This window comes from Aedes aegypti, chromosome 2 (genome assembly GCF_002204515.2).
Source record: "Aedes aegypti strain LVP_AGWG chromosome 2, AaegL5.0 Primary Assembly, whole genome shotgun sequence".
NCBI classification, from domain to species: Eukaryota; Metazoa; Arthropoda; class Insecta; order Diptera; family Culicidae; genus Aedes; species Aedes aegypti.
The window spans coordinates 347,361,143-347,381,580 of NC_035108.1; the positions used below are offsets into that span (position 1 = coordinate 347,361,143).

General features: G+C 39.8%; 1 protein-coding gene across 9 annotated transcripts in view; it reads right to left on the minus strand.

Moving 5' to 3' along the window:
• Positions 1-20,438, minus strand: part of LOC5575210 (serine/threonine-protein phosphatase 6 regulatory ankyrin repeat subunit B) — a 275,762-nt gene that overhangs the window by 54,463 nt on the left and 200,861 nt on the right. For all 9 annotated transcript variants that reach the window (XM_021846207.1, XM_021846200.1, XM_021846199.1 and 6 more), the window contains 3 exons: positions 19,871-20,407; positions 19,570-19,776; positions 2,718-3,411 (listed from right to left, as the gene is read on the minus strand). In XM_021846207.1, coding sequence (XP_021701899.1) covers positions 2,718-3,411; positions 19,570-19,776; positions 19,871-20,407 — 1,438 coding nt within the window. The remainder of the gene's footprint in view (positions 1-2,717; positions 3,412-19,569; positions 19,777-19,870; positions 20,408-20,438) is intronic.

The window sequence follows — 20,438 nt, forward strand, 5'->3', positions numbered from 1 at the left end:
CATCGCTTGGTGGGTGCTTGTGTGCCAGGAGGTCATGCAGGCTCGAGTCTCCTTCCTTCACCGGATGCGTTCTTACCCCGATTTCTGCAGGCAAAAAGGGTTGCAGTCAGCCAGTTAGCCAGCCATGAGGTGAGAATTCCACGAAGCCCCCGTTTTTTGTACATGCATCAACGCAATTCAGATCAACAACGGCTTTTGTGAGCGTGTTCTTGTGGTCCGTCCATTCGCAGAGCCTTCCTATGTACATCGTCGACGGGTTTCAGAAAAAAACGGTCTAGATCTAGATAGTTGGTGCGATTTTTATTGAATTGTAACAAGTGATACCGAAAACTCATATGAAAAGCTGATGGTGCCAGGAAAGAACAGGAAAAGAAGCAACTTCATGCGCAGTCAGACCAAAGTAGCATCGAACATTGAACGTATGTTACAGCATGAATGGAAATTTGGCTACACATCACCATCACAGAAAAGGAAAATCATACGCAACGATTTAAACTATGTATTTTTTTTTTCATTGATCATCGAGTAACTTACATACACCGGACAGTGACAGTGTGGTTTTGAACGCGAAAAAACGTTTGGAAGAACGGTACAATAATGAAAACTGAAAACAACATTCCAAATCATAGAACCGAAAGAAAACTTAAATTCGACAAGGCAGAGATTGGTGCGTGGTTTGAGAAACACTGATAAAATTGATATCGATGGACGAAAAAGGACACAGACAACAGAGGCCGGCCTGAACAAACCGTGCAGAATCATTCGCCACATTCGCTTTGTAGGTTTTGGGTTTTTGTGGTGATTTCAATTTTAGTTTGGAGAATAATTTAGATATTTATCCTACTTGACAAATTTATTGGAATTTTCAGCTTCCAAATTCCCGTTCGGCATTGGAAAATTCGATCACTTACTGTCGGTTTTGTGTTTACGACGATAATCAGTTACGGATTGGCCAGCGGCCGCTCGTTTTATACGCTCAACCTCGTCGCTATGATAATCGCTGTTTTCGTCTGAGTAGAAAGCATCTTCTGCGATAGGAAAGTTGAGAGAATGTTAAAGAGTGGTGCCAGGGCCGGAGTTGGACGATGGGAGCGATTCGGAACCATGACAAACCAGGGTGGCCAGGTTGTGTTTTTATACGCTATCAATAGATTTGACGAAAAAAATATCTGTAGGTTCATTTAACTGAATAAAATATATAGGACGAAAAATAGGATCAAAAAGAGTTTTGGAAATAATGCTTAAGCCGTATAGATTTAAAACATTATATTGATTAACTGGAGATTATCAAATATCTACAAAAACATTAGTGTCAAACAAGATTATGACTTTTGTTTATGACTAACCTAAAAGAAAAAAAATCATCATTTTAGTTTAAAAGTATAAAAGTAAACATAGATGACCGTAGAATTCGTAGTTGCTACTCCGTGATTGACCAGAATAATCGAAGTTGCACAGAGATTTAATGAATGGGGCTTGGGATTAGCTTACCATTCTTCAATGTGCACTAATCGAGAGCTCACGTCCTCACGAGAGTCACGTCCTTACGGGCGGGGAAGGGAAGGAATGTTAGTTCAGCAACCGTTGTTACTAGAGACCGAGATCACCTCTGCATCTCCACAGTTGTCATGGAAATGTTATTGGGTTAATGGGATAAGATAGAGAACTGGGAGTCACCAATGTTTGGTGATGCGATCCATGATATAATCACGCTTTACCAAATTCGCGAAATAATTCGATTACCGCATAGTACTCCGAATGAGTGTTCGCCACTCGCCCACGCAAGAGCAAGCGACTCGATCAATAGATCAAACACTACTAACGATTCGCGGTGCTTTTTTATTTCACTTAGCGAACGAAGCGCGACATGTTTGATCCTGCCCTCATCACCCGCCCCCGCAGGAGCTAGCTTCAAGGTCGAAGGATCAAACACAACTCTTTAATATTAAAAAGCTCCGCAGATCACAAAGTATAATACCCTTTGCCCTTATAGAAAACAGTGGAGAAATTCCTTTTAGAATCTCTGGAAAACTTTTCCGGGTAATAAATAGCTTCCTATATAAATCTACAGATATCTCTTGAAACTAAAGCTCCTTGGTGACATAGCCCATTCCGTAATGTGGGCAACTGTTGAGCTAGAAATTGATTCGATTACAATTCAATGACCCTTAAAATTTATATACCGAATTTAAATTAAAAACGAATTCAAAACATAACTTTGAATAAAAAAAATAAGAGGCAAAAAATCAATTGTCAAACATTCGTAGTTTTTAGTTTAAAATAAAACATAAAAACAAAACAAAAAAAAAATGAATTGTGCTGAATTTAAGAAATTAACAGAAGACAAAAATGAAGGCCAAGAAATCTGTAGGCCTGGCCACCCTGATGAGAGGTCCTGTGGGCGGTCATACCCCAAGTTCACGGTTCAGAATCGCTGCAATCTGAAAATGAGTTTTGAAGTATAGTTGTTCGATATGGGATGACTAAACCAAGTTTAAAAACGGATAAAATTGATAGATTACTTATAACAAACTCGACATACTACCTGTTACAGAGTCTCTATATATCATGCAAATTTGGAAATAATATGGTTAATCAATCTTCTTATTTTCGCGCATCTTTTACCCAGGTTATCATGGTAAATAAAACATTACATCATTATCGGTGTGAGCTTTCGCTCACATAGCTACTTACGACCCCGGCAAATGGCAACTTACCATCGCTGAAGATTTCCTTATTCCTCGTCGACAGAGGTAACCGTCGGACCTCATCCTGACTTAGATTGTGAAACGATTGATTCAGCGCCACGATGTGCATCGAGAAGCCAAACACGAAAATCGCCAACACGGCTAGAAACCGAGCCAAATCCTTGAGCAGATCTCCGATGATGATGGCCCAAGGCCCGAACAGGTGATGGAACGACAGAAAGTCCAGAATCTGGACACACGCCAACAGGAACGAAAGGGCAAACAGCTGATTTCGGCAATACAGCAACGTTGGCCAATAGGTTTTCTGCACATACAGCATACCGGACACGTGCACCCCGACCCCGATGATCCCAAATAGCAGCACCAGTACCTTGATACTTCCGAGACCGGATTTGTCGCTTGGATTGGTCAGTTCGAACAACAGCAAACCGCTGAGCCAGATCAGCAGGCCCCACTCGTACCAGTAGGGCAGGAGACTGGCTCGCACTACCGGATAGATGGGCGTTATGCCCACAATCATCAGATGGATCATCAGGTAGATGTGCGATGTGAGATAGGACATGAACTTGATGATGGGCACCTTGTAATAGTTGTGCCCCAGCGGCAACGTGAAGATGATCCACACCGGGGGGCACACGATGAAGCCGACAAACAGCAACATTATTCGCCACGCCGTCCAGTTGAGCGTGCCTCGCCAGAGTTCCTGTTGAAGAGGGGGGTGAATTAGAGTGGGAATTACACTTTTGATTTTATTTTAAGAAACATGGACAAACTAGACACTGAAGATGGCTTTACAGTTGAGGTCGAAATACGCGTATGTATCTATCAAAGGATTGAAACTCTAGTGGAATTAAATGGTGTACTACTAGCTTAGGTTTTCATTTATTTTCATCCAGTTCAGTTGTTTACTTCGACACCTTCAGTCGCTGATTTTTCACGGTCAGTTATTTCTTTCGATTCCCCTTTAATAATTATGCTAATTACTATCGGACCCCAGTGTGTAGTATACTTTTGCCACCGGTGATTAGTGAATAGTGAGGATTTTGACAATAGCTGTCACATAACATTAAAAAACGCAATTCAATTTACAATTGTCCAGGCGTAAGGACGCTACAGAAAATCGCCTTCGCTGTGAAACAAACCTACACGGAGAAAATGAAGTATTCAAAATTGAATTCATTACACCCAATACGAGGTGTTCGTGCGTTAACTTAATTTTGAGTTAATGGGGTAGAAGTTACTTCAATTGGGTCCTAAAGCCCTGTCCCAATTTTAGTGCCAAACGCTTAAAATTAGGCCAAAAACACATGTTTACTCAATTTTCTATTGTTTTCCGTTGGTTTAAGCCCAAAAACATTTTTATTAGATTTTGTCGAATCCTTTGGCTTAAACTCAAATTTTGGGTGTATTTTGTTGTCCGTGTCCCTTACGAAACGTCAGATAGGAACAACCCCAGTGGTCGAACTAAAACCCCTGTGGTGTTTTTGTCGACTTAGCGAACGTCAAACATGATCAAAAGTGTCAAGGTTCATTTATGGACCAAATTTTTAAATTAAAGTTTAAACATGATACAGCCATTATTTGAGCGGGAAAAATTGCTAAAGTAATTACAGTAACATGCTTTTTCGTGTTATTAAATAAAAACAAGATTTCATTACAAATTTTAGGACCCAATTGCAGCCATGCAAAAAAAAACCTGCTGGCTATGTTCTGTTCAACCGACAGATCAACTAACTCAACTTTCAGTACCGTAATCCGGGGTATCATTGATCAGCGGGGTAATATTGATCGGAACGACTCATCTCATAAAAAGTTCGAATCATCATTTATTGATGAAACTTTTCCAAAGCATGAATTGCGTTTCTACCTTTTATATTCATGAGCTAATAAAAATTAAGAATTTCAAAATTGAGTTTACTTCATGCGTAAATTTGTCAATATTTCGAAACAACAATTTCAACGCTTGAGGACGACACTACCGAAGATTCATGTCTCACATAAGTTCTGCAAGCGATATGAGCAAGGAAAATGCGGTTCTCACCAAAAATGGCATCGCCGAAAACGGTTCCGTTGTCAATACTTCCGTTGTTGAGAATGTGGAATTTCCTTAGGAAATTGACTACCTTTAGGCGTATTCCGCGGATTATGGAGTTTTTAAGTTTGAAATAACTCAAAAAGTAAATGATTTGTATGCATTTGGGCTTCATATTCAGCTTAAGAAGCTATGATTGAAGTAAGTAACGACATTTTCAATATTACCGTAAGTTGTTTACATAGTTGATAAAAAAAAACCAGCTCAAACATTTTTTAAGCTTTTTAAAAACAAAATATAGTATTATCTCAAGCTCTGAGTAACAGTATTTGTTTCAAAAATATAAAACTTGCAAAATTTGCATTTCCATATGAAATATTTAAGAAATATCCGAAAAACTGATCAATGTTACCCCGGATTACGGTACTATGCCACTTACTCAAATTTGAGATAACGCCTTAACGTTCGGTTTTTGATTTGTTGTTTTGCTCTTCGCTCTCTGACAACATTAGAAAGAGCGAATGAAATAGGGAGAGAAAAATAACTCAAAATAAGTTAAAAAATACTCGGTTTCCGTTTTCTCCATGTACCGTAATTCGGGGTGTTGTTGATCAGCGGGGAGAAGTTGATCATTCCCGTACCCACATGTATAGACTGTTATAAGAGCTATGGCACGATTTCAATTATCACAATTTCTGAGTTGTGGCATTACCTGATAGCTACTCTTGATTTTCATAAATTCGGTTTGGCGTGCAAGGTAATTATTTCATGGAAAAACAGATTTTTTAGAAAATTTTTCATGAACTGTTGAAGGGTTCTTCTCCAAACAATCGACTTTTTCCACGGCTATACAAAGCTACAGTTTTAATAAACTGTTTCATACATTCCAGATATGTTTTGTGTTCCCAGTTTCGAATTTGTATTGAGGACACAAATACTTATTTTTAGAGAAAAAATGATCTTTTTGCAAGAGGGTTGCTAATTTCAAAGAAAATTGCCTACTTTTAGGCGTTTAATGTGGTGTAATCTGTAATTCACAACTTTCAATTAAAAAACTACCAGATTCATCAATCAGTTGTAAGATTTTTAAGTCTTGATTCTCTTGACCCCAAATTTAATGAATAGCATACTTCTTTATTTTAGGAAACCTATCGCAGTAATTGATCAACTTCACCCCGGAATCAAAAACACCACTTTTTGATCTCCAACAATTGTTTTTGTTATTACGATAATAATTCGTCAAAATTTCATTTATATAATTCGTTAAACATTCAACCAGTACAGGTTTTAAAAATGTTCGGATGATAATACAAGCATCCCACTAGGAATTATAGCACATAATCGCTCAAAAGTGATCAACTTCCCCCCAGTTTACGGTACGTCAGTTTTTTCTACTTTAACTTGCACGCAAGTCCGTGTTCGCTTGCAAGTTCTGCCTCATATCAACCCCGGAACTCAGGAGCGCAGCAACCACAAAGACCTAGCTAAAATTGCAACTGCCGCAGGTACTATTAAAGACAAAAAGCAAGACAACGGCAGTCTCCGTTGAGCAGAATCAGTCGGTAGTTTCGATGGATATTGCAGTTTCTGGAACCAACAAGGGAACTAAGCCGAAATTAAGGGAAAAATGCGGAATTTAACAGCGATGAACTTTTCGCCAAACGAACCAAGGCCAACAAATCGGTGATGTACATTTGGGGATTTTTTTTATTATCGTACAAATTGGGCCGAAGGGTCTCAGATTTTCATGAAACTTTTTCCACAGGCAGGGCTCATGGATATATGAATAAAAAAAAATTGAGAAAAATTCAGGGTCGCCTATTTTTCCGGAAAACTCAGGTGGAAATTTTTTGTTTTCCCTTGACACTACTTACTTTGAAAAATCATAACTCAAGAATGAAGCATCGTAGAAACAAAGTTTTTTTATGAAAATATAAGCAAACTTTCTCAGAAATCCAAAAAAAAAATATGAACTGGAAAAAGTTTTCCACAAAATTTTCCACCGTTGGGAAAATTCGTAAAGAAAATCCGGAAAAACTATGCTATAACTATAAATATTTTCGAGAAGGTAATTTTATGAGCTTTAATCACTGAAATTTTTGGAATGCACTTTTTTTTCGTTTTTGAGTTATGGCCAATTTTGTGAAAAATGTCCAGATGTGCCATATAAGACTTTTCTTTGAAAAATCATAACTCAAGAACGAAACATTGTAGAAACAAAGTTTTTATATGAAAATTTAAGCAGAAATCCAAAAAAATATGAACTGGAAAAAGTTTTCCACAAAATTTTCCACCGTTAGGAAAATTCATAAAGAAAAGCTGGAAAATCTATGCCCGAACTCGCGGAAAATTTTTATTAAAATATTGTTGAGAAGGAAACTTTATAAACTTCAATTCTAGTAACTTTTAGGATGTACTTTTTTTTTGTTCCTGAGTTATGGTCAATTTTGTAAAAAATGCAAAGATTTGGCATACATGCCTTTTCGTTTAAAAATCATGACTCAAGACTCATCATGACTTGTCGAACCGGTAATGGAGCACTTCACGCAAATTTTCATCTTTTCCGTAATCCACCAAACTCCATTCGAATGAAGCTTACTGATGAGGCCCTGGCTGATCGATCGTAGATTTGTCCTTACTGATTTGTGGCCGTCCAGTCCGAAGGGGTTACAGCATAAAGAATTGTATTCGTAATATTGAACTTTGTCCATTTCAACAGCTTCGGGAAAACTTTTTTCACTTTCCAAAAATTAATAACGAGGAATATACAGCTGATAGACAACACTTGCACTTTCTCACTGCTCTTTGTTAGTTTTTGGTAAACTTATGATTCTCAAGCCATTTCAACGCTTTAAACTTGAATTGGTAAATACCTATTTGTCATATTGTTTACCCATTTATTTAACTGTCAATTTTATAGTTACCTAACAGGAAAAAATTGCCTACATTCTGATTGAAGAAAACTTTGTTTCTATGTAGTTTCGTTCTTAAGAAATTTTGCTTATGAACTTATAAATTTGTAAATATATAATTCAAATAGCTCATCCTAGCAATATTTGATCATGTTTTAGGAACGAAAAATGAGCGTATTGAAAAATATTGTAGGATTGGATCTTATTGATCGCTCTTTTCAAATATACTTTGTTTGAAAGCTGGAATAGCTAATCAGGTTTTCATTATTTGTTTTCATAAACAGTGAAAAATGTCCTGGGAAATTGATTCCATTTCAAAAATTTCATATTTTTGAGATAATTTGAGTCCGGTTCGACAAGTCATGATGAGTCTTGAGTCGTGATTTTTAAACGAAAAGGCATGTATGGCAAATCTTTGCATTTTTCACAAAATTGACCATAGATCAGGAACTAAAGAAAAGTACATCCTAAAAGTTACCAGAATTGAAGCTTATAAAGTTTCTTTCTTAAAAATATTTTATTAAAAAATTTCCGCGAGTTCGGGCATAGATTTTCCAGCTTTTCTTTATGAATTTCCCCAACGGTGGAAAATTTTGTGGAAAACTTTTTCCAGTTCATATTTTTTTGGATTTCTGAGAAAATTTGCTTAAATTTTCATATAAAAACTTTGTTTCTACAATGTTTCGTTCTTGAGTTATGATTTTTCAAAGAAAAGTCTTATATGGCACATCTGGACATTTTTTACAAAATTGGCCATAACTCAAAAACGAAAAAAAAGTGCATTCCAAAAATTTCAGTGATTGAAGCTTATAAAATTACCTTCTCGAAAATATTTTTTTGATAATTTTCCACGAGTTCGGGCATAGTTTTTCCGGCTTTTCTTTACGAATTTTCCCAACGGTGGAAAATTTTGTGGAAAACTTTCCAGTTCATATTTTTTTTTGATTTCTGAGAAAATTTGCTTAAACTTTCATAAAAAAACTTTGTTTCTACGATGCTTCATTCTTGAGTTATGATTTTTCAAAGTAAAAAGTGTCAAGGGAAAACAAAAAATTTCCACTTGAGTTTTCCGGAAAAATAGGCGACCCTGAATTTTTCTCAATTTTTTTTTATTCATATATCCATGAGCCCTGCCTGTGGAAAAAGTTTCATGAAAATCTGAGACCCTTCGGCCCAAACCCGTACGGTAATAAAAAAAAATCCCCTTTCTAATTCTGAAAACTTCATAGAACTTTTCAATGCCCTTCAAAATGAGTCTGAGGTCGCAGAACATGGGGCCCAGATAGCCGTAGCGGTAAACGCGCAGCTATTCAGCAAGACCAAGCTGAGGGTCGTGGGTTCGAATCCCACCGGTCGAGGATCTTTTCGGGTTGGAAATTTTTTCGACTTCCCAGGGCATAGAGTATCTTCGTACCTGCCACACGATATACACATGCAAAAATCGTCATTGGCATAGTAAGCTTTCAGTTGATAACTGTGGAAGTGCTCATAAGAACACTAAGCTGAGAAGCAGGCTCTGTCCCAGCGGGGACGTAACGCCAGAAAGAAGAAGAAGGTCGCAGAACATGATATTTCGTCCTCGTCGGATGAATCAATGCAAGAGATCGAAACAGAATAAATAGTTTCATAAAGTTCGTCCTCTATTTCCAAATTACCTCAAATTATGTCACTACAGTGGATTGTACACCAAAAAGACATCTTTACTACGAAGAACTATTCTGTTACAGAACACGCATAAAAAAGAGGACTGCATAAAGGATAACGCCTTGGGCAGTCTGGGGCCCACTAGTGCAAAAGACTATGGTGTACCGAAACTGGTGGATAACCCCCTGGCCCCTTTGTAGTAGATACAGGTTTCATGATGAACATGTATAAAAAAATAACGGTGCATGACTAGTAACTGTTTAGCGTGCCTGTCTATAAATCGAAACGTGCCATAAAAAAAGAAACGCGTAAATAAAGCATGACGGTTTTGTCGAGTGTGATCTCTGAAAAGATCGCCTTTGCGTGGAAATGCGGGAAGGTGACAGCATGCGGTGGAGTCGTAGTTTACACGCTTTCCTTTTTCATCACAAACGCGAATGTGATGAACAAGGAAAGCGTGTAAACTACGACTCCACCGCTTCGGGAAGTCGGAAACGAACACGTTGATCGATATCGAGCGTGCCGTTGCGACTGTACGGATTATTCAGTCTGTTGGAAAATTTTAGTGCGAATAGACGTGCTTTTAAATATGTAGTTACTTGGTTTTGATCGCGAAGAATTGTGAATTGATTATTTAATCCAGCAATTTCGGGAAAGAGTCACGACAGGCTTGTTGGCAAATTCCTTGAGAACGAACAGAACGAGAGACATCAGATTTGGGACGCGTGATAACTTCATACATGCTTCACCTTGGTTACGAATCAACAGGTCTATCCTTCTTGATGCTAGATCAGACGCGCAAAAGTATGACCAATGGAAATACGATACCGACAACACCGCTATTCCCGTGGCCGTCCCTTCATCATCTTCGTCCGTGACATCTGTGGTTTCAACCCATCCGCAACAAGCAAGACCTCTATCAGCGGAGTTCCGTGACAGTCTATAGGCCTTTTCATGTGACAGGTCCGTCTATGCTTTTATTTACATCGGTGGAGGACCGGTGCTAACACGGGCCTGTCATTCGCATAGAAGAAATGTCAAAGTGCTTCCCAATCAGCTGATTTGAGACGTCATTTGAATAGGCCTATCTCTACCCTAGTAGCACACATGTTATAATAGAGGCAGAATAACTCTTATATAACCAGATCTGGTCATATAAGAGTTATTCTGTCTCAATTATAACATGTGTGCTACTCGGGTAGTCATAGCACCCTCGGAAAGCAAACAAAGCCAGCATTCAGATAAGACAAAAGAGTAAGGATTATTCCAATACACCAACACGACGCTAGTAGAATGAAAAGTATACGTTCATTACTAGCACTACAACAGAACATGAATGGCTTTTTAAACAATATGGCAGACCTAGAATTATGCTGCAGCGCCAACACCCGTTATAATTGCCATCCAAGAAGCATGGGCGTAAATAGCCATCAGACTTGAGGGGGGCCAGGGCCCCTTCTCATGAGAGATAAAAGTCGTAAAGGATTTAGATAATTTAACGATGCTTGTTTCGATAATATTTGTGAACCGATTATAGTGACGCACTTTCTTACAGAGGTAGATCAAAACCTAAAAATCATCCAAAACCGATTGATCAACTTTCTTAGATACCAAATGTCACTTATATGGAAAAATAGTAAAAATTTATTTAAAAATTTTTGTTTTCGTTTTAGATTGCCAAGATGACGTATTCAACCCAATCTTATACATAGATCTCGAATAGAATACAAGGATTTAAAAACAGATTATAATCAGGATTTACCTTTCAAATTCGATTTGAACTAGATGTTTGCAAAGTTATAAAACAAGATAAATATTTAAATGTATCACCTAAGCCTTTGCAAAAAAAAATGCTTGCTTGTTTGAAAATATGGATTATTGTTGCTCAGCATTTCTGATTTATTTCTCTAAACCTCTTGAAACATGGTCGCAGTGGTTTAAATCCCGACACAAAAAAACTTCTTGAAACCAACATTTGTACATAGGATTCATATTATTTTTTTGTTAAGAACTTTAAATCCTAAAGTTGCTTGGCTACCATCATATTGAAAGATTGAAGTTTTTTTTGTATTCTAATAAAGCTTACAGAGCAGAAGTTCGATCTTAGTGGTATAATCAATTTTTTTATAAAAACAATAGCAGTTGAAAATAAATACCATTCAGTGAACCTTCAACATATTTGCTATTATTTCAATGATTGTCTTAAACAAACTTCTGCCCCATCGGTGGGGTTCGACACTTTTGCGACAGACATACTTTATATAAACTTATGTTTACAGATAAATACACTCTAATTTTTCATCAAAAAATTGCCCAAAGCTCAAAAAACCGTTTTTCGCAAAACTAGGTGAAAATGTAAAATGTTTTTTCGCACGATCAGCCAAATTTCGCTAAAGTTGAAGATAATATGTGAATTTGGGGTAATTTGTAAATTTCTCTGCTAGGTCGAACTTTTGGCCCGCTGATTTGAACACACTATAGGCCAAAAATTGATTCCAAGCAATTATATAGTAACTAATACACCTCAAAGCATCCTTATGATGCATAAAAACGCCCTTACATAAAAAATCAGAGAAGATTTTATTCTCATTTCTTTCCTTGCAATGAAAGTTTGATAAAAAATTATAATGTTCACGTCAAAAAAACAACAAATAGCCATTATTTTTCCAAATCTCAATCGAATCTTATGATATTTGTAGTGAAAGTCTCTTACTTGAACACTATGGCATTTATAAGCTTTTATTTGATTTGAGCTAGAAGTCATAAACATTCGATATCTTATCCTTCATCTAGAAACAAGTTTTATCTATTTTTCTTACAAATAACGCAACTTCTTCTAATTACAGAAATTTTACATGAATACATATATATTTATAACGAAAAAAACATCTATGAACCGAATTGATGTGATGACGGACCTGGTGTAGAAAACACGACGAGGGCCTGGGATCGAATCCCATTCTGGAGGTAGTCACATATGACTCCAAAATTTATAGTGGCGACTTTATTTGGAAGGAAAGCGAAACTGTTGGTCTCGAAATGAACTAGCCCAGGGTTGAAAATCTCGTTTCCAAAGACAAACGAAAAAAATTGATGTAATGTCCATATAAACTTCTTAGGACGCCAAAAAAATTGGCGCAAGAAAAAATAATAAAAATAAATAAAAAAAAGGGTCAAATTATAAATACTTATAGAAGAATTAAGAGCGTGTCTTAAACCAATCTTCAGTATGAAATATCTTACTATATGTAAAGGAATTTCAATGTTCACAGTTTTGCTGTCACATTTTAATGCAACTGCTTCACTGTCGTCTACTTACTAGCAGTTTATATCTGTTCCCGACGTCTCGGAGACAAACTTATCGAATAGCTCATCAATTTAAATATGAAACCTTGGTTGGTTGGCAAGCCCATGGTTCAGGGGGGCCAGGCCCCCCCTTGCCCCTCCCTATTTACGCCAATGCCAAGAAGTCCATAGAGCAGATACCTCAACAAAGGGAAAACATTACCAGGCCAATACGAAAGGATTTTGAAAGGAGGCTCGGACATCTATCAGTCTGCAACATTTGGTATCTACAAGTCGACGACATATGTTGCTTATACTGCCGACAACCTAAGTTGAATCTCCCTTCCCGATAACTGTCGTTAGTATTTATGTACCACCATCGGATTGCAATAGTCTTGAAATCCTTATCTTGTTCCGAGAGATTTCAATGCTATGTTAGTTGGGGTTTACGAAGGAATACCAAAAAGGGTTCCGAAATTCTCCAGGCTTCAGAGAAAGCAAACCTTTGTGTACTCAATGACGACTCGTCCACTTTCTCTAGACCGCAAATCAGCTCTGCCATAGAGGTGCCCTTCGTTAATGAGAACCTTATCGGCAGCCTTCAGTGGTTGATCTCAGATGATCCCTTAGGTAGCGATCCCTACTAATCATTAATTTCATCTCTCCCAAAGCCATCACCGGGGGTGGGGGGAGGGGATGGAGGGGAGCTCGGTGGAAATGTGAGCTAGCTGACAGGCAGCTTTTCCAAGATACAATAGAAATCAGGCCTTTAGAAGACGATACACCACTACATAATCTAACGAACATAAGCCGCAGCTTCCGAAGGTATTCCAAAAACAAACCCGAATGCCGGGCGTTTAGATGATGGTCACCAGAAATCAAAGCTGCTATTGAAATGAGCAGAAAAGCGCTTAGAAATATTAAGCGAACTCCAAAAAGCCACCCTGACGCCGAAGCAACAGCTACAGATTACCGCACAAACCGCAATGCATGCCGAAATGCTATTCATACCGCAAAGCGCAAGTCATGGGATGCCTTTCTGAACAGTATAAGCAGTGTCAGTACAACTTCCGATTACATAAAATACACAACTCTTGCGTTTAGTATCATACAGGCGTATCTGCAGTGATCGATTTCTCTTTGGATTAGTACACGAAATTCAATCGATTTACACTACATTTTGCGATGTAGCATGATGATGGACGATGAATAATAATTATTGAATAAAAAATAAAAGTCCAAAACAGTTTCCCGGCCAAGTTATTAGATAAAAAGACAGTCGATGAAGAGAAATTGATCATTTGGTATTAGCCGATGGGTACATCTACCTATATTTGGGCTATCCCATTCCTGCTGCCAACTTCTGAACGTTTCCTTTTTACACGCGTTGCGGACTCCTCTGGTACCTCGATGGGCGTCATCCCGGCTATGATTCACACGGCCACTTTAGAAACCATTCGGTACGTGCTTGCTACTCTTAAGCACATGATCCTATAGTGCTTTCCAACCGCATTAGGTTTCTACTCGTTCTAAGCGCTTTTGACCAGATTATTCCTTCGATTCTCAGTAGGGATCCCAATAATTGTAGCAGACCGATTTTGACCAATCACATTGCTCTTGAGTTTGACGAGAGTTTAATACCGAAAATGTAAAATGTGTATTGTAAAGCCTATATTGAGGGTCCAGACGAAGGCTCGTGTGGCATGTAGCAAAGTGGAGCCGTATATGGGTATGTGAATCAATATGGTTATACAGGTTGGTAAATGCTGGGCATGGCGTACCATTGGTACCAGATGTACCTGAAGGAACAAAATAGATCCCTTTGAGTGGTTCATAGCCTCCAATTGTAAATGTTCCTGTGCTGAGGCTTGCAGAGCCTGACACAAACCCCCTAGATTTCAGGAGAACCATTCCCCCTAATGTTTGGAGGGCCATAAACCACAGTTTAGCTTAGAGTTTTACTCTGGCACTCGGACAATGATCAGCCGCCGCTCCTGACAATGGTACGCCATGCCAGTATTTACCACCCAAACGAACCATAATGTTCAATTGGTTGTAGTTTCTTAGAAAAATCGTTAACATGAATACAACTTCACACCGCACAAAAATACAAGCAACAGAAAAAACGTAATTAGGACATGAACTCAGAAAACCAGAAACATCAAACCAATATACATGGTCAAGCAAGTGCTGAAACTAGACAAAATTTTCCGTCGAATGCTTCTGGATGCATCCAATTACATTCAATTTTCAAAAAGTTTCAAGCACTTGTATTTAGGAAAAATTTCGCCTAACTCAATTATTCAGTACAGGGGACAACAGTCTTAGAACACTATTGTGTGAAACAGGCAGTGTTCCACATGGGATGTAAAGCCAAAGAAAAAAGATGATATAAAACGATTTGACACAGCTCAATGAGTCCTATAAATTAATTATTTTATTTGCAACTGATGTTGGAAAATACATAGTGGGACAGATATGCGTAGAAATTCAGTATTGAGACAGTTATGCGTAGAAATTCAATAGTGGGACAAATTGACTTGGTATGTTTTTCATAGAGTGTTCGAACAAAGTATATGTTTTTGAATTGTTTTATAATAATATGTGTTAAAATAGACTTTTTGGCTACAAAAGCTAAAAAATGACAAAAAGTAACATGGGACAATTATGCGTATAACAGCAGCATAGGCTTGTGGGAAGAGTACATTGATTATCGATCGCAGCAAGTCGGGTCACTTCTCTTAGAATGCTATGGCACCGCTGTTGCTGCACCGCGTTCTTCTCTTTGTGCTTCTGTGCGTGCGTGTTGCAGTGCACTGTTGCACTCTTCATCTATCCCGAAAGCAGATTGCTCGAAGATTTGCAATTGATTCGCACCACCAGTACATCGAAGGCTTGTTCTCTCTAGGAGGGGCTTTTCTCGGCATGGAAGTATCAGACGTTCGTAATATCACAGCAACTATCTCTTCGCCGTTTAGGTCCAGAGTGTTCCGTTCGCGCCTCAGGGCTTCAGTGAATACTTCGCCGTCGAAGCGCGCTGTTTTCCAACCTTGGACTTGGGTCGAGTTACATCGCGCTGCCTTCCGCCCGCCTGGTATTATACTATAGCGAATCGATTGATGGTCGCTATGAGTATAACCGTCATCAACGCGCCAGTCCATGGTACTTAAAACATTAGGACTACAAAACCTCACGTCGATAATCGATTCTGTACCATTTCTGCGGAAGGTACTAACTGTACCTACATTTTCCAGCTCTACATTTATTGCGGCCAGGGATTCCAGCAATAGTTGGCCTCTGGCTATCACTACTGACTGCAGATTAGCTAGCTCGGCTATCAATCTGTCGGTCATGCGGAAAAATTCCTTAATCGACCACCATTAGTCCTGGGCCATCGGTCACCTCACATGTTGTACTGGAGCGGCCAGTGCCTGCCATCGTCACAGTGTATACGCTTTTGTCTACACTGTTCTCATTTAAGTTGATGTTGGTCGCCTCCTTTCTTGGCGGGAACCTAAGCTGGTTACTGATAGGTCCAGAAGCCTCTCCTTCACATTCCGCTTGTTGTTTGTTTTCATTGATTATCTCTCATGGGTCCCCCTAAGAGCCACTATCCATCTGCGCTTGAATAGTCGCCTCTATGATCCCATGGTTATCCATGGGTATAATGTTCAGAGCCGGATCAGCGCAATGTCAGGTAATGGCATCGGAGCCTACTCCCGCCCAGTTGGAACAACCAGGCGACGGATTTGGAACGTACTCTAAGGCCAGCCAAGGTTTTACGGAACGGGGCAGTCTGCGCCATTAACCCACTCTCTGTTTCGTTCCAGTGTCACCCGGCCCTACTAAGGAAGTATAATGTCGCCGCTGTCAGCCTCAACGCATATTATCCAGTACATATACCTTATCCTTAGTCGTGCGCTGCCAGTATACATAATTACGGCCATACTGGCGTTGGTTCGTGCTCGAAGCACTCCGGTTCCATGCCTTGTCCGTTTGTTTGGTCTAAGGTGCTTTGGTACTTTAAGCGGCACCGGTTGCTTTGACAGAGTTGCATTCGGATTTTTGTGGATTTTACGAAGGTTCATCGGAGCCCACTCTAAACTGCACCCCATTCTAGACAACACCCCTCGTAGGGGTCCTAAAGGCGGATCCATTATACCCCTGGACTTTAGTCCATGCTGCCCCGATGCGTATTGTGTGGCAAGTATGATGATACTCTATCTCTTGAAAGTCAACAAAACTTCCAATCCAAAATGATCCTCGACCGGTGAGATTTGAACCCACGATCCTCAGCTCGGTCTTGCTGCGTGTTTACCGCTACGGCTTTCTGGGTCATACAATTATATTAATTTATTTAGTTAACATCTCAACAGATACCACTGTATCAAAAATTTCACGCCGCAATATTCGGTTCCTGTCCGCATCTCTCCATTCACTGTTCTGCTTCACGCCTTCTTGTACCAACCAGATCCGAAGCGAACACCATCTTTGCAGGATTGCTGTGCGGCATTCTTGCAACATGCCCTGCTCATCGTATCCTTCCAGCTTTGGACATCTTCTGGATACTGGGTTCGCCAGCCACACACCGTATTCCTGAAGAGCACCAGATGTTCGAAAACTTCAAGTATTTACAGATCCTCTTTGAGCATGGTTTACGTTTCATGCCCGTAGAGGACTACCGGTCTTATCAGCGTTTTGTATATGGTACATTTGGTTCAAGGATCAATCTTTTTTGACCACTGCTCCTTGTGGAGACCATAGTCGCCTCCAAATTTCACGGCGAACGTGCTATCAGCCGTCAGCTATGATCCAATGTAGACGAACTCGTCGTTCGAGGTAGACGTATCTCTGTATAACATTGCGTAACATTGCTTCCTAGGCGAGCCCTGTCGCGCTCGGCTGTACCTACTAGCATGTTTTTTGGCTTGGATGCATTCACCACCAGTCCAACTTTCGCTGGTTCTAGTTTTAGGGTGATATGCAGGTATATCACTTTTTGAAATGTTCGGTCGACAATGTCCATATCATCCGCGAGGTAAACAAAAAGACTGGATCTCGTGAAAATCGTACCTCAACTGTTGAGCCTGGCTCTCCGCATAACACCTTCAAGCACAATATTGAACAACAGGCACGAAAGTCCATCAGCTTGGCGTAGTCCCAGTCGTAATGCCATATCCGCGGTCCTTCAGGAAATCGGCGAGTATGCGTGTGCTTCAGATGAAGTTGAGTGATTAACTGTTCGCTGATTGTCATCGTTCGTATTCTCTCGACCAACCCCTTAGATTTCCGGAGCACCATTCCCCCTAAATGTTCGGAAGAGCGTAGTTCACAGCTTAGCGTCCTGCTCTGGCACTCCGACGATGATCAGCCGCCCTTGACATGGGGAACAGACTCTGTTGTGTGCCGCTCCTAACATGGAGAACAGACGCTCTAGGCTTACAGAAGCAAATCTCCTCTCCCTGCCAGAATACGACCAAAGCTCCCATCGGGGTTGATCACGCAATCTTTGCTAAGGTTGTTAGTACCCCAGCCAGTACCACGATGAGGTAAGTGTGTGACAGTGAATGCACATTTCCAAATACGCTAGCTTCCAACCCTCACAACCAAAAGCCTATTAACAGGACGCCTAGAATGTAGCATCAGATCGCACAACAAACTATCTAGTAGGCATGGCAAATCATAGAGGCGGCACTCTTCCAGTAACGTCAAAGCAAAATGTCGTGCTCTTAGTGGAGCTCCCGTTTGCTTGCCACAATACTAAACTTCACATTTGGCGAATCCTGTCAGGTTTTGTAACAATTAGGAAGCATGTTTTCGAACATTAATGGGTGAGCAATCGGGAGCTTCCACTAGATTTGGCTAGCAGTACATTTTGAAAGTTGAAATATTAAAATAATAATAGTTTCTGAGCAGGAGGCTTAGGACCACACAAAGGTGTCTACTTTATTCTTTCAGGTACGTGAGTCACCAATGGTACGCCATGCCCAGCATTTGCCAAACATTTTATAATTAGCCTAGTTTTCCTCACAAGAATAATTAAGAGAAATGATGCTGAAATTTATTAAAAATTAGTAAATTTATCGTTACTTACCAAAAATTGAATTCAGTAAAAAACAAATAAAAGCAAACAATATAAACTTATTAAACATAAATGAACAAACACCTATCTGTAGAAATGGCTACAGTTTGGCAATGCTTGAAAAGAAACAAAACACCGAAATAAAATAAAACAATATCAAAGTTCTGATCCGAAAGGAAATCTTGATAGTGAAAAACTCAAGTGGTACGTATATGTTTTTTGAGTTTTTAATTGTATTTGAACAACCATATGAAGTTCTCATTTAGTCTTTCTTCTTTGAGATTTGTGTTACTATTCAACTACTAAGTTTTCTGTGTCTTATATCTATTTCATGCTGCATTCCAATTTTAAACTGAAAGCTTCAAATACGTGGAGTTCATTTATATTTTCGTACCTTTTATAGAAACATGCATTCAGATATTTATAATACAATATCAGCATCCTGTTCTCAAAAGCCGTATCACGCCCTTATGTTTGATTGCAGGATTCTGTCATATAGATATTTACAGATTAACGATTCACGAAGATGAAGATGCGACTCGACATTCACTGGCCTAGAATGTAGATATCACATCCTGTTTTAGTCGAAGACATTCATCGCTGAGGCAAAATTTATTTATCAGCGCACGCATATGTTTAGCAAAATCACATTTGCTAACGCATTGGGTGCAAACTCTTCAACTGGAAACACTTCACAATCTGGACATCTTCTTGAAACTCATGGTATCTTGGTAGTGACGTGAGCATGCCCAACTGCTTCATCATGCTATGAGGTCCGAGATCGTAGTCTATAATCGCCAGGATAATTCAATCTTTAGTGGAGTGCATTTTCATGTGTCATGTGCGAGAGAAACTACCATGCAGTTCGAGAATACCTTAACGGTAACAAAATTACCTATTTTTTACCTGCAGATATCTTTGCACCACCGTGTGAGCGATCACCTCCTTCTGCTCGTTCTCGATCAGCACGTCCAGAAACTCCATGTTGCGTCGATCGGTGGCAGTTAGAATACGACCTGCCGAGTCTGCACCGGCGGCCAGCGCCAGCAGCTCGGTAGCCATCGTTTCGCACTGTTTCCCGGCGGCGATCAGATCTTTGGCTCGTTCCTTTTCCTGTTGTCGGAGTGTGGGTGCCGTAAAGGATAATGATAGGTGTTTTTCTTACAGTGCATTTTATGTCAAGCTATATGAGCTCTAGGCAACTTACCTTAGTCGATAAAACTATAAAAATATTTGACAACTTTGCGGCAGTATCAACGGGTGCAGGGGAAACCAGGACAAACTCCTCGATCGGCTTATTGTTATGATTCTTGGAGACGATCATCAGGTTGTATACGAATCGTTTGTCCTCCATCAGTGCGTAGGTGTCGTGCTCCTTGTGCATCAGATACTTGAGCACGTCGTTGTGGCCCTCCGAAGCGGCGAACCAAATCGGAGCGCAGCCGTAATTGGTTTCGGATTTGGGTGATCCGCCGGCTTCCACCAGCAGCTTCACGACATCCAGATGACCGGCTTTGGCAGTGCAGTGCAGAGGAGTCCAGCCGTTCTTGTCGGAGGCGTTGATCTCCGAACCTTGACCCAGCAGGACCTCCACCATCTGGTAGTGTCCGTGCATAGCCGCTATGTGCAGACCGGTCTTCCCGTGCCGGTCCACACTATGCAGAAGCTCGGCCGATCTGCTCAGCAGAAGGCCCACGATCGGTACGTGCCCACCAAAGCACGCTAAATGCAGGGGATTGTAACCCTGGAAAGACACGAAAGCATTACATTTATAC